The sequence below is a fragment of the Buceros rhinoceros genome, unplaced genomic scaffold (assembly GCF_000710305.1).
Source record: "Buceros rhinoceros silvestris isolate BGI_N320 unplaced genomic scaffold, ASM71030v1 scaffold21316, whole genome shotgun sequence".
Taxonomy (NCBI): domain Eukaryota; kingdom Metazoa; phylum Chordata; class Aves; order Bucerotiformes; family Bucerotidae; genus Buceros; species Buceros rhinoceros.
The window spans coordinates 18,936-33,030 of record NW_010416064.1 but is presented as its reverse complement, the minus strand read 5'-3'; the positions used below and the strand labels follow the sequence as shown (position 1 = coordinate 33,030).

General features: G+C 39.9%; 1 protein-coding gene across 1 annotated transcript in view; it reads right to left on the bottom strand.

Moving 5' to 3' along the window:
• Positions 1–14,095, bottom strand: part of PRR5 (proline rich 5 (renal)) — a 49,571-nt gene that overhangs the window by 26,611 nt on the left and 8,865 nt on the right. The window contains exons 2-4 of the mRNA XM_010137673.1: positions 11,130–11,210; positions 4,625–4,673; positions 3,913–3,970 (exon numbers count right to left, since the gene is read on the bottom strand). Coding sequence (XP_010135975.1) covers positions 3,913–3,970; positions 4,625–4,673; positions 11,130–11,210 — 188 coding nt within the window. The remainder of the gene's footprint in view (positions 1–3,912; positions 3,971–4,624; positions 4,674–11,129; positions 11,211–14,095) is intronic.

The following is a 14,095-nucleotide window of genomic DNA, read 5'->3' as shown; positions in this document are numbered from 1 at the left end:
GAGAAATCTCCCCCACTGTGCTCCCCTCTGCCCTCCATACTGCAAGCAGCAGAGCAAACCATGCTCTGTGGAGATGTTCCACAAGGCATTCCCTCAAACTGATCCCTTAGCTTCCCTGTATTTTCTTACATAGAAAATCTCACCCAAGATCTATGGAAAAAAACACTGGTGTGTGGCTCTACGTTTTATTACAATTTTCAAAGGATGCAGTCAAAACCTGCTGTGACATGAGTTCCCCATGGTCCTCACAGCAAGACCACCTCCCTGTCCATTCCCTCCCAGCTGCAACCACCTGGAAGCCTCCCCAGTGGAGACTGGAGAAGCTGTGGCCAGACTGTACAGCCAAGCTGGACTCCAAGTTCCTCACAGAACATTTTGTAAAACACAGAAGCAAATGCTGAAAATCTACAGGAATCCACTGAAATCTACAGGAGCTCAATAGCTGGATGCTGACTTCAAATCCCTTTTCCCCAAACAGCCTGTTTGACCTCGGGCAAGCTCTGTAGCACCCCATGCCCCTAACCCAACTGTTAAAGGAGAGCAACGCCACTTGCACCTCCACCAGCAAGTATTAAGGAGATAAACACATCAATGATTATGAGGCATTCAGACAAGACAGCATGACTTACCAGGAAGCAAATTCAGCAACAATCAATCAATATTACTACTGGTGTCAGAATCAGATACTATTCTTAATTTGTGTATTACAGCATTTCTTAGGGCCTCAGCCAGAGAATATTTTGCCCAGAATTACACACATATCACAAAGAGAGTCTGCATGAAAGCAGGAAAAGTTAGCTAAGTGCTAATCTTTATTACAGGATACTTGATCTCCCTGCATTTTTAACCACATGACAAATAGCACCAGCTCTGGCTCATCTGCAACTCTTGAATTATTCTTGGTTTGACGACTTTAAGTGCTTTCAGTGACAAATGTGGATCACCATGCTATACTGCAGATGCTGGCTTGTGAACCACACCAAAGTCTCATTTCTGCACCACCAGGCAGGAGTTCTTTCTGTCCTACACACTTGTGCATAAGACTGAAAAGGGTGTTCTTGGTTTCAATTTTTAAAAAATGTATCTTGCATTACTCCTAGTGTAATACAGTAGGAAACCAGGTCCAAAATTTCTGAGCAGCTGTAGCAGTAATAACAACAATAACAATAAACAAATAAACAAACAAATATTTAAGTGTTGGGTTACAACCTTCATACACTAGTGTCTAAAACTCAACAGTATTTCAAATATATAAATCTGATCACAAAGGAGAAGCCCAACCACTCTGTGCCTTAAGGGCAGAGTTTTAAGAAGAGTTAAATATGTTAGTTGCCCACAAGTTGAGGTTAAGTGGAAACTAAGGCTTTACAAATCTGGCTGCAGATCTGGGTGCTGAACACCGGTCCTTTCCAAATCTTACTGCTAGAATTGCATGAAGTCAGTTACCCTGAGATAAACACGCCCTTACTGCTGCATAATCTTTCCACCTTGTGGGTAGCATGTTTTGTGAAGCGATGGATTTCTGTACAGCAGGTCAGGAAGGCTGGAAAATTAAATGCTTTTGCCAGGCAGGCCTTTTACTCGGGTTTCCAGAAGAATTCCTTCAGTTTATTGATGATAAGCATCTTTCACACAGAGGAACTTGACTTCCATGTCCTTTCAAGAATATGTTTATTTTACTGTCAGGCAAAGATCCCTACACAGACCAGAAGCATTTGCCAGATTCTAGGAAGCTGGGTTACTCTAAATGCTCATTTTAATGAAGAACAATAAAGTAAATTTTGCATGACGTAAAAATGCATGTAGTACTTTTTGCAGTGCTTCTAAAAGGTAATTGAAATTCCTGAAAGAAATGTAAGAATAAGAAATTGTATCAAAAAAAAAGTTAAAATTTTCAAAAGACGAAAAACCTGAGACAACCTGAGATTTGAGGGCAGGACCACTGCTGCTGCAGACCCAGGAAGGAAGCCCTGTTCAGAATGGGAGCTGCCAAGATTTCCGTAGCTCCCAACTTTGTCTCCAAACTTTGTTCGGTGTTTTGGGAGCCATGGGGTCACTGACTACACCATGAACTGCTGCCAGGAAACTCAAATTCCAGCCGTTGAAACTCACATCCATCAGCAGGTCCCCCCATAAACGAACAGAAAGCTGCCTGTCAGAAAGACTCTGCCTCTGAATGAGATTCCTAGATTACAGCTACCCTCCCCTAACTTGCCAGTTTTAGTGAGCAGTTTTTCGAGGACAGAAAAAACATGGATAACTCATGACTGATTTAATCCTTACCTCACCAGTATTTCTTACCATATTTTAAGGGGCAACCACAATATGGGACAGTAAATTCAAAACCAGAACAAACTTAATAGCTAGCTGAAATTCTGTATTTGCTAAACATGCTCCTGCATTTGAAAGCCATTCACTGGTCTCACATTTCAATTTTTCATCTCAGCTTTTACCTGAAACATCAGAGATTGTATTTTTGATTTTCATGCTAGTCAAACCAGAAGAAAAAGGGGTTGGAATGTGGTAGGTCTCTGCATCTAATTTTCTGATCGGACACCTAAACCCCAATTTCCTTTGTCATTTTCCAAAGCAGGTGTGAAGGTCTTGAGATCCTTACAGCTCCCCGTGCTCTCCCAGATGTAGTTTTAAGTAACTGAGGAATTCTGTGCTTGACTTAAAGAGTTTGGGTAGTTTTCTTTGGATATTTTTTTAATGTGAAACTTGTTCTCTTTTTTGCAGTGTTCAGAACTATTGTCTTCTCATCAGAAAAGCTGGGTCCCATAGCACTATCTTAACCTGATCAACTGTACTGTTAGTAATGACAGGTCACATTTAGGATTTCTAGATAGCTGAAATTAATGGGAATGGCTGTCTCCAGGCTACTGCTCAAACAGTACATTTAGACTAAGTGATATTACGACTGCAGCTTTGGAAAAGGAAAGACACGTTTCTTTAAAATTGCCTCAAGACTCCCCAAAGATCTTCGGACTGTTTACATGAGTAATAATTCTTGAAGATATTCCAAAACCATTTCACTCTCTGATGATGTACAGAATCATTGATCATTTAGGTTGGAAAAGCCACTTAAGATCATTGAGTCCAGCCACAAACTCAACACTATCAAGTCCACCACTAAACCGTGCCCCTACATGCCACATGTACACATCTTTCTAAATACCTGCCACAGGCTTCCCTGGGCAGCCTGTTCCAATTCTTGACAACCCTTTTAGTGAAGAATTTTTTTCTACTATCAAATCTCAACCTCCCCTGGTGCAACTTGTAAGCCTACACCTAGGACAAAACGGCAAAACAGTGCTTCTAAATACCACGCAATAGCTTAGGGCACAAAATGAGGGTGACAGTAAAATGACACATCATGTGGAGGTTATCCTTGATGTTTATTTACTTCTGTAAGATGACACCTCCAGAAGGTGCAGACAGACAAATGGAGCCTTGACTGTAAAAAAATGAGACAGTGTCTGACCTCATTTATGTAAGCAGGAATCCAGAATAACTCTTGAAACAACCTACATCATTATTTTGGACTTAGCTAGAGACTTCTACGAACTAGGATCTTAGTGCTTCATTTTTTTGACTATTAAGTTATCTCACTCTATACTTTTCCACTTTTTCTTACAATGGAGCTGGCCAGGATTGAAGGAAAAGGAAGTGTCAGTGCTGGAAGTAATTTTTCTTTGCTCCCTCACTGCTGCCCTAGGCAATCATCTCTCCTTGATGAAAGCCAATGGGAACAGCAAGGCAGGACACAACAACAGACTGCAGGAATTAATTCACAGAAGTTGAATCCATGGTCCCAGGAAGATAGTGGAAAGCATCACATTGTCTCCAGAATGCATTTGCTAAAACTCCTGTGACAAACGTAGTAGAGAGCCATGCTAAAATCCAAGTTACCTTCATAAAACCGGATCTTGTCCCTTAGGATCACCATGCCTTTTGTGAGCAGCTGATTCTGTAAATAAAATACAGACTACCTTTACTCAATTCTGTACTCCCCTACAGCCATCATCTTTCACATTTTGTTTATTCTTAACTTTTGATCAATCATCAAAGGACTTCTGTGTCCTGTGTCCACCTTGCTTACATCACTTGGGACACTTGTCAAATGACGATATAATCACCTACTGCTTTGATACAGCATGTATTATGTGCGGTACAAAGTGCTTCTCAAACTCCAAATGGGTGACCCACAAAGCATGTACTCTGTCTTAGAGAAGCAAAAAGAACACAACTTCAAAAGAGAATGTGTACTTACTGCTAAATGCCTTTCTTATTAACTGTACTACAATTAACTTAACTGATTTGCTCAAGGACTTAAGTTTTAATTTAAAAGAGAATGTCTGAAGTCTATTGAAAGACAGAAATGTCATACAGGAACATCATACAGAAACACAGTGAACGCACAAATCTATTTCACAGCTTGGGCTTTTGCTATCTAACTACAGCTATAGTTCGCTATATAACTATATATCTATATATAAAATCCAAATCTCATTATTCTATCAATGATAGATGGATAGGTAGATAGATAGATAGATATCCACCAATACTTTGCTCTGTGGCATACAACAAAATCTCATTTAAATGAAAGAAAACACAAGCCTACCTGTAGATATTCAGTGAAAAAGGATCCCAGTTCTGTTTTCAATAACTGCCTGTATTAAAAAAAAAAATAAGGAAAGGACCTGGGTAATCAGCAAATTGTATTAGCTGTGCACTGCACAGAAAAGGGGAAGTCACTAGCAAAATATTTTCGTATGAGCACAGAGCCTGTCAATAATACCTAACTACAAAGAGACCTAACAGAGTCAACAACACTACGGCTCCCAACCAGTATTTCTGTGTGTTGAAAAATATCTGCTGTGCTTTTATATGGCTGAGTTGCACAAATACATATTAAAAGAAATTAAAATTTGACAAAAAGAGGACACTGTTGGTTCTACATCTAATAATTTAAAAAAGGCTGAAATTGTTCTCCTGCTGTGCCAGGGTTTCAGTGGTGCCTGGCATGGCAGCTGTGGGAGAACTCCTGGTGCTCTCTGCCTTTCCGTGGTCTGAGCCAAGAACCGAGCACATGATGACTTGGCAGATACGTTCAGAGCCAAACCATCCCTGTCCTGTGTAAGGCTGAAAAAAAGAGACATGACAAATTGTTTAGAGCAAAGCCTGAAGTAGGATGATATTCTGTGGGTTTCGTTGCACCTCTGAATCTTGGCCAGTTTTCATTGAAAGGGTCATGACCTTCCACTCAGGAGATTCACAACAGCTGAAGTTTCGTATGGTTTCAGAAAAAAAGCAGGTAGGAATTTAAAACTTTGGCTCTGCCTTTCCTGATTCCTCTACTCTAAATTGTACAAAGGAATCTCAGAGATCAAACCAAGCTCACATGCAAAAAAAATCCCATAAACAACTCTCAAATTCAGAAACTGAATTCAACCTGATCTGCAAGCCCAGCGTTTGTATCCAGGTAAAGCACACTCCATTGTTAAAAAGCTGTATACCATTTAAGTCTCACACATTAGATGCTAGATATACTTCTCTGCGCTCAGGTTGCTATTTAGATGCATAAATAAGAGCTTGGACCTTATAAAAATGTAGCCCCAGCTGGGTTTTCTAAACACATGCAAATCTGGCCTGGATATCTTTTGAAAACCAGTCTCTGTGTGACCACCTTGGATCCCATGAAGAAGTAAGGTAAAACTCAACTTAAAATCTAAACGCCCACTTGAGTTAGGCTAGTTAGGTTAATTATATATGCAGCAGCATATTAGCATCTATCCCTTTGGGTTATTCTTTTAACAAATAACTAATTAATCAAATTATTTAACCAGTAATCAAATTCAAGACTGGTTTACAAAGTCCAGCATATCCCTCACTCCATGAAAAAGTCTGCAGGAGTTCGATCTGATTTTTTTAACACCACATACTTCAGCACAGCCCCTTGAGGTCTTCTCAAAATTCAGGGAAAGGAGGGGCAGGTCAATCTTTAGAAGACCAAAATACAGCATCTTATTTATTTATCTTTAAGCACATGTCCACATTGACTTCACAGCACCCTGTGGAAACACTCTAGGCATAACTGGAATAGAAAATAAACAAAAGGAAGGGGTTTTCAGATGCTCCTAAGCATCAAAATCCTTTTCTGCTAGAAACCTGATTAATTCAAAATATATGGACAAAAAGTTTCAAAGCCAGCTCAGGCTTTAGCCACGAATGGCTACTGCATGGCTAGCCCCCCTGGCATGCTGTTCCAACATATAGGAGCAGACAACCCTTGTAGCACTCTGAAATTCCATCCTCAATGGCAGCCACTGACCAGCCCTTGGCAGGGGTTAAAACCCACTCTCCCGAAGATTGTTAAAGTCTGAAAGCCTTCAGAGTACGTCAAGTACCTCAACGAGTACAAAGATGCCAAAACAGCCACACTGTGGCATTGCTCACTTGAAGTGGGAATTTACTGCCCAAGCGGTATGGTTTTTTTTCTGGATCGCAAGCAATAGCACTAAAGGTTTTTCTTCCTTTTAACATGGATAGATAAACCATTTTCAGGTTAAAATAACAAGAAAGTTGCAATTTTGAATTCTCCTAGGACAGATAAAATATATTATGTCTTTGTGCCACTGTTACAAAAAAATACTGATGCTTTATACTGACAGGTTTTGCTTAATTTTCTATCCTCTCCTCAAGCTAGCTGCTCCTTCAAGTCTAGACCAGGATTCCTCATGGTCTTGATTTGCAAATACCTTCATATAGGTTCATCTAATAATTCCTGGCTTTAAGGGCAGGAAATACAAAATGATGTTCTACTTATCCAATAACTAGCCCTCTGTTAAAACAAAACCCCAACATATTTCCATGTTTTCAGCTGTGAATGAACTTAACAGCCAGCCTGCAGTTAATTACTTGCACTGGACTGCACCACACCATGCAGCACTATGGCTACATCAGCGTCTCTGTTTACAGTGTAGGAGAAGAACTGATAGCACAATTAATACATCTTGCTTTTTGAATTCTTGATACTACAGATAATTCATGCTACTTAATTATTTCTAGTGAATAGTGAGGCCCTCAGGCCACATCAGAGCACTGGCGTTTGTTCTCTGTACCTATATTCACTTAAAAGACATCCACAACAAAACTGGATCCAAGACATTGCTTGCAATTTTTTTTCATCCTTGCTCAATTTCCCTTAACAAAATAAGTTAGGTTGTCACCTGTCAGATCCTGGATAATTCAGATTACTGAATAACCTTATCTAGATGTGTGGACATCATGGTGGAATCCAGCTAAAACTCTGATTAAACATAAAAGAGATCCCTGATCAGATAACAGGCCTTGTTTCAAGTGCATCTGATTTTAAAGCCAGTCATTTTGCACTCTTAAGCAGCTTATGTATCACTGGTATCAGGTCTTCACTGCTTGTTTAATGATTTCATAAACTAAGAAGATAACATAAATTCACATTAAGAAGCCCTAAAAGAGCTCCTGACTTTTTTCTATCTTTCTGTGGCTGCTTCTTTGGTTTATTTTGACATTAACTCTTGGAACATTACTCAAAATGGAAAGTCTTAACACTGTATAATAACTGTTATATAAAGTTAAATGAAGCAAATGGAAACGAGTGCTTTTACTGGGTTTGAACTCTTTTGCTGCAAGAGGAAATGCCACTAAAATGTGCTTTGTTTGCATCAAATCGGTATCCTAAAACTCAGAAAAGAGGCAAATATAAATATGTATTAGCTTTAATGCAGGACATCCTGCTTCCACTGTGTTTCCCTTTCCTTCTTTTTCTTCCTTGATTTACAAGTGGTGTAAATAAACACTTTGAAATGACATATGGTACATGAAACGAAAAAGGAAAAAACACTGTATGAATACTAACGTCACACACATGCACCAAGGGAAATACTAAACAGTAAGTATATGCATATAGTTTTTATTACCTGACTTTTGAATCAATACCATATTAAATCACCTAGTAAGGACTCAGAGGTAGTAATGTACAGGGCATACACTGGCGATACTCCCAGTTACTAGAGCATCTTCTTACCGCCTTACTCTACTTCATCAGCTTTAGAAGACATTATTCAGCAATATGAAAGAGACTGAAATCATGTGCTGGTTTTATTGTTAATAGGGCTTCTGAGCATTATGTAATTCTGTATTTAACACCACTTTGTAATGCCAGAGGAATGCAAGAATGGTGTCAAAAGGCATGGGTGTAAATGAGTGGCAGCTTTTATGAGCCAAACCTAGAAGAAAAGTAAATGGTACTGTACAGATTTGTACCCACTGATGTTTTCTAATCAAGGTTCTAAGCCTTGAGATATGTATAACTTCCTTTTCTGAGCACACATTTATTTGCATGTATGTGGCATACAGCAGTTAATATATGTGACATTCCTGACTCAAAATGATGGTGTGCAAACATCATGGGCATAACCTAACTGTTCAAATATTTACACTTGGTCTGTGAGTCAACTTGGATATTCAAGGTTTAATTATGCAAAGTATCCCAGAATCTGCTATAATTAAAGTGCTAAAGTAAAATAATTTATTTTACTGTCCTATAACTTCAAGAAAGTTACTAGCCATTTACCTGAATGCTGCCACACTCAAATTCCACCCGGTGAAAATAACAGCAATTCATTTATTTATGTACTTGTGGGGAAAATGAATCCAAAACAATCGTAAGGCAAAATCTGCTTGTGCCACTTCAGAGATCATGTATGTTAATCAGATATTTTTGTATTCAATAATAATTAATTCAATTAAATTAATCCAAAGAAAGTTATTTTTAATTAAATAGTGATAGTAGTAAGCCAGATATTTTTGGTATCTGTTAAATCAGTTATTTCTTAGCTAGGTTTTGAGCTGCATTTAAGTGAGACAGAAAGGCTTTGGCTGCAAGCAGTGCCAATATTGAATGTGGCCGGCAGTAAAATGAAGCACACAGCAGGAGAGCAGTAGCTTCGGGAAAGAGGATGTGGTCTTGTGGTAAAAGACATGTTTAAAAAATACCACTACCATGCTCTCCTCTAGAGACATTTCTCAGCTGTCGTGTCCTCTTGTCCACTTGCAGTTTTGTGATCTTAGATTTTTTTCTATGAATGAAGCAAGCAGGACACATAAAAGAATCTTCACAAAAATAAACTCAGAACTGTCACTGAGAGGATGGACCGTTTTGGCAATAAATTAGAAGGCTGTTCAGGCCAAGATGTAGGCAAGAGGGAACAACCTTAAAGCTGCAGTAGTCAAGAACCAGTCTCGAAAGCCACGCTGCATCTCATCAAATGCTCACTCATCCCAAGAGAGTTATGCTGCTGACACCCCGCTTATGACAGCAGTTTTACAGCTCAGTCTAGATTTAACAATATTTTGTCCATCGGCTCAGGTATAAGTCACCAGGCATTGTTCTTCCCAAAGCAGAAGAAAACTGAATGATCAGCCGAGAAAACAACAAAGCAATGTCATCCTTACCCTAACAAAAAGAAATGGGCTATCATGTGGCAGCAAAGTCCATCATAAAATGGAAAAGAATCAGTCTATTTATAGTCATCTTGCCTGTTTGGCTGCCTGGGATGTTGTCATGAATTCAACTATATAAGCAAGCATCATCATGGTGCAGGGTTTATACCCAGGTAAATGAAAGAAAAATCTGGACACAATTCACCAAATAATATCCATCCATCTATTTGTCTATTTATCTATCTATCTTCCGAGATTATATCTGTCTCCATCACATCAGCAGATAATTTTTCCTCTTCTGTCCCTCACCAGCAGACGAGCATCCTGAGGCAAACATACTTGGCCAGGAAATCTCAGTCTAGAACTACCATTTTTTGTCATTCAGGTAAATCTGAAGAATCCTCACTGCATTTACAGCAATAACAATCAACCATTATTCCAATAACTAATTCAAAATGATTGATGGATAATGCTAACTGACAGCCATCCTAGAAAAGCTATTCTTTATATGTCATTTTCTCCCCAGAGAAGTAAGAAATAACTGAAGAATAAGTTCCTTTTAATTTCGAAAGGAGAGAGAGGGAGAAGAAAAGAGAGATCACAAGCCAAATGTCATTTGTCTGGACTTCTCTGAAGATACTCTCACAATTAAAGGAACCAGACTAACTCTGGTGCCCGGATAGAGTGTGAATAAGCACTAAGGGAAAGGGAAACACTGAGGCTCTTATCTGAAGAGAACGAGGGAACGTACTAAGTGTCTGTCTTTGTACATGCAGCTTCTTTTCCATCATTTATTCTTCAAAGAGTTGGGACACATTTATAAAAGGAATTCTGCCACCTTGCCCTGGTCAGTGAGAGAGGGTTTAGTAAGTACTAAGTACTGGAAAGTAAAAAGTTAAGTGCTGTAAATCCCGGTACCAGCTTATCTCTTGGTAAACTTTTCCTTGCAATTGTAACTTAAATAACTTGAATGGTAGGATTTACACCCCCTCTTCTTTTTTTCTTTTCAAGAGAAAAATGTTCCCATTATACATCTCACTGGTCTATATTTAGTCTGTTGGGAACAGTATCATCCCAGTATGAGAAAGAAAAAGGACCCTTAAACTGCACTACTCAGGTCATCATGAGACAGCTTTATAACATCTACAGCATATTCGGCCTGTGTGGAAGGAGCAGCTAGCTGTGAGGGACTACCAGGCAGGACATCTTTCCTTGCTTGGAGGCTTTACATCCTCCATGGGTGCAGGAAAGCACCTCAGAGCTAGGCCTGGTACCTATGGTACCTGCATCACTGCAGTGGAACACGGTTTGCATTACTTAATAGAGGGGTCCGGGTTTTCCCTTCCTTAGCTTCAATCCAAGTACATCAAGAGAGACTCTGAAATAATCCATCCTCCCCTGCCAAAGGAGGAATCCAGCTCTCACTAGGCAGCAACATGTTGACACACATCAGCAACAGCTATTTACTAAGGCCCAGCTGACTGTACTGGTTGAAACTACCACCGAGGGGAAAAAAACCAACCAACCAACAACAACAAAACTCCCAACATAATACTGCTGTAGAAACTTTCCAGTGTGAGTGCTAGCAAACAATATTACTGCACGCTGGCTAGTAACAGCTTACATAGAGTCGACCATCTTACCTGACTCCTTCATTGAGGTTGTAAAGTTCATGGTCTGGGAGACCCTTACGCTGGAACACTGCTATTACTCCATTGTGGATACTGAAAGAGGACATTAGGAGTCATTAGCACCAGATCACATTTTAGGAGGCTACTGCTTTCACAATAAGCCTATTATCTCTATCTAGGCACTTGAGGACCTTTTTAAAAGTCATGGATGACTTCTGGTAGCCCATCCCAGATGCCTTAAAGGAAATTACTGCCTAGAAAACAGATGACATATTTGAAAATGAATTGGTTTTTATTTGTTCAAACTCAAGGCTAGCACATCTGAAATCAGTAATTTCAGAAAACTTAGGCTTATATATTTTAGGTACTTAAAGTTTAACTTTTAAGCATAAAATACTTCAAATATACTTAATATATGAATATATTAAAAGTACATTTTTGTCTCTATGGCTCAACACAGAGACAATTAACATCTCCACTATGAGATCAGTTATGATATTTCTGGCATTGTTGGCATATATTTGACCTGTACTTCACTGTTTATTGACAAATCAGCATTTACCCAGGCTGGACACTATACCTGAAGTTTAACCCACAAATATATCATCCTTGTATTCTCAAGAATGGTTAGTTCTTTAAAAAAAAAAAAGAAAGACTGGACAATTATGAATTTAAAATCGATTTAACCAATTTCTCATTCATTTTCAAAAGAGGAAAAATAGAAAAGGTTATAAAGACTGTTTCCTATTATCACTTACTCATTTCTCAAAGACTTACACTCATGCCTCAGCCTAAGGAAAACGAATGCTGTGCTGGAAGAACAAAAGGTCTAGAGTTTCTAAGGCAGACAGTGAGAGAAGCAGCAATGTGCTTGGCATAGGACAACCATTTGTCCTACAAAAATGCTCCCTTTTCACTTTCAAAGCCATTTGTAACCGTTCTGCAAGCAGATGTTGCTTAGAGGTGGTGATTTTGCTGCAATCAGACGCAACAGAAGACAGGATTGAGACCACAAAATCTTCTAGTTCAACAGAAAGTCACACACCCAACGCTGTCTATCCCTGGGGTGTATGGCCACCAGCCCCATAAATTCCAGGTTGCTGAAAGGCAAAATCCTGACAGGTACTGCAGGTACCTAGCAAGCCACATGCTTAGTAGAGATTCTTACCTGTCCCATGAACTTAATAAAACTGACCCTCAAAGGGTTACTGAAATGAGTGTGTGTTTCTAGATGAAGCTGGGAAGCGCTCCTTTAATACACCTAACACAATTAGTGTGATGACACATCAGCCTACATCACTGAGCTTAGGTCTGAGGACAAAGGTGAAGAAAAGACAGTGAAAGGTGAGGCAAAACCTGTTCCAGCATTAGTAGAAGGGAGTAAAGTCTCCTTCCCCTTCCTCAACCCAGTGCCACCTTCTATAGCCTGACAGCTTTGATTCCAAAAGGAAAGAAAACCTGCAATCCCTCTACCTGTCAGCTCATCCCCACTCTTCCACTCTTGGAACCACTTGGCAACTTCTTTCACATTTACCTATAGAGTGGAAGTCCCCGTAACATTAAGATTTTTTAGGTTTCAGCTGGAGTAGAAGAGTAATTTTTAATAAACCAAGAATGTACTGCAGGGTGAGCTCAGTCTTTATTCAACGTGCACACAGATGTTTTAGCTTCCTGACACTAACATACAAGCAAGCAGCCTTATCTGCTCCACTGCTCATACTACTGCTACTGCTACTCAATTTCCAGTATGACTGCTTTTACTGAAACGACCGTTCCCACCACTGGCAGTGACTGCCTGGTACCCAATGTGTAAAATAAAGAGGACGACACTGACCACTAAAGGGTATTTTAATATATATTTATGAAAATCGTAATAAAAGCAACGAGTGTGATTAGCAATAGCAGCATTACATGCCATCATTGTCAATTTTTTTTTCACTTCTTCCCTGACAATCCTACTAACCCCAAAGGGAAAATACGGATTTTGGCATGTGGCATTTCCTATTCAAGGTTGCACCTGAGAAACGGAGACGACATCTTAAGGCATATTACAAAAACCACAGCACAGAAGTATTTCTACTCTGCACCATCTCCCTGGGTGTCTCTCATTCTGAATGCCACCTCCCAGCCTATACTCAGCAGGAGGAAGGAAGAGCAACAACCAGCCTCAGGGACACTTACGAGGTGTATTTTTAGGAGCGAGCGAAATGAATCTCAACCCTCCTGGAAAATTTACTGAAAAAATCTTCCAAGAATGAGAAGCTACAGCATGCACAACATTCCTGGGGATCTCGTTTTATCAGTGTCTCCTCAATAACATTTTTCAGAGCTTTGCAGCTGACCTCTCCCCATCTCCCACTACACTTGAGTCTGGTGAATTGTCACAGCAACAAGCTTTGGAGCTCTGGAAAGCAAAACCAGGACCAGATTTGTCCATCCTGGAGGTACCAGGATTTGGGGTTGCCCTGGCTTGTGAAGAAGAGCTAAAGGTGATAGCTATTTGCAAAGTCTCCAGAGGAAGGAAGCCTGATTCCTACTGGCAGACGAGCTTGGTCACCTCTAGCCTGGTGTTGGCTCCAGGCCCAGATCCAACCACAGCAAGAGGATGTCATTGCAGGCACTATGCCAAGTGGCAGTGGATAGTGCCTGAAGACCTCAGGCACCCAATTAAACCTTTCCAGGTTCACAGTAAAATAACCCCTTTCAACGTTTGCTGAGAATGGAGGACTTGGCTGAAAGGTAAACCCAACACTATTCAGATTCAAAATGCAGGCACACAACAATGCTGAACTGCAAAGAGATGCACTGTTAGAAAAGCTCAGGCTCGTTTGTCTGTCAAAAAAGGAAATTAAAAGTAGCAGGTGAATGATATACACAAACAGATAATAATCAGAACCATTACCCCCTTCTCCCTTTTGCTCCTTTGACCACATTTCCAAGATGTTAAGCACTGCCCTCACCACAGTAGTCCCTCTTTC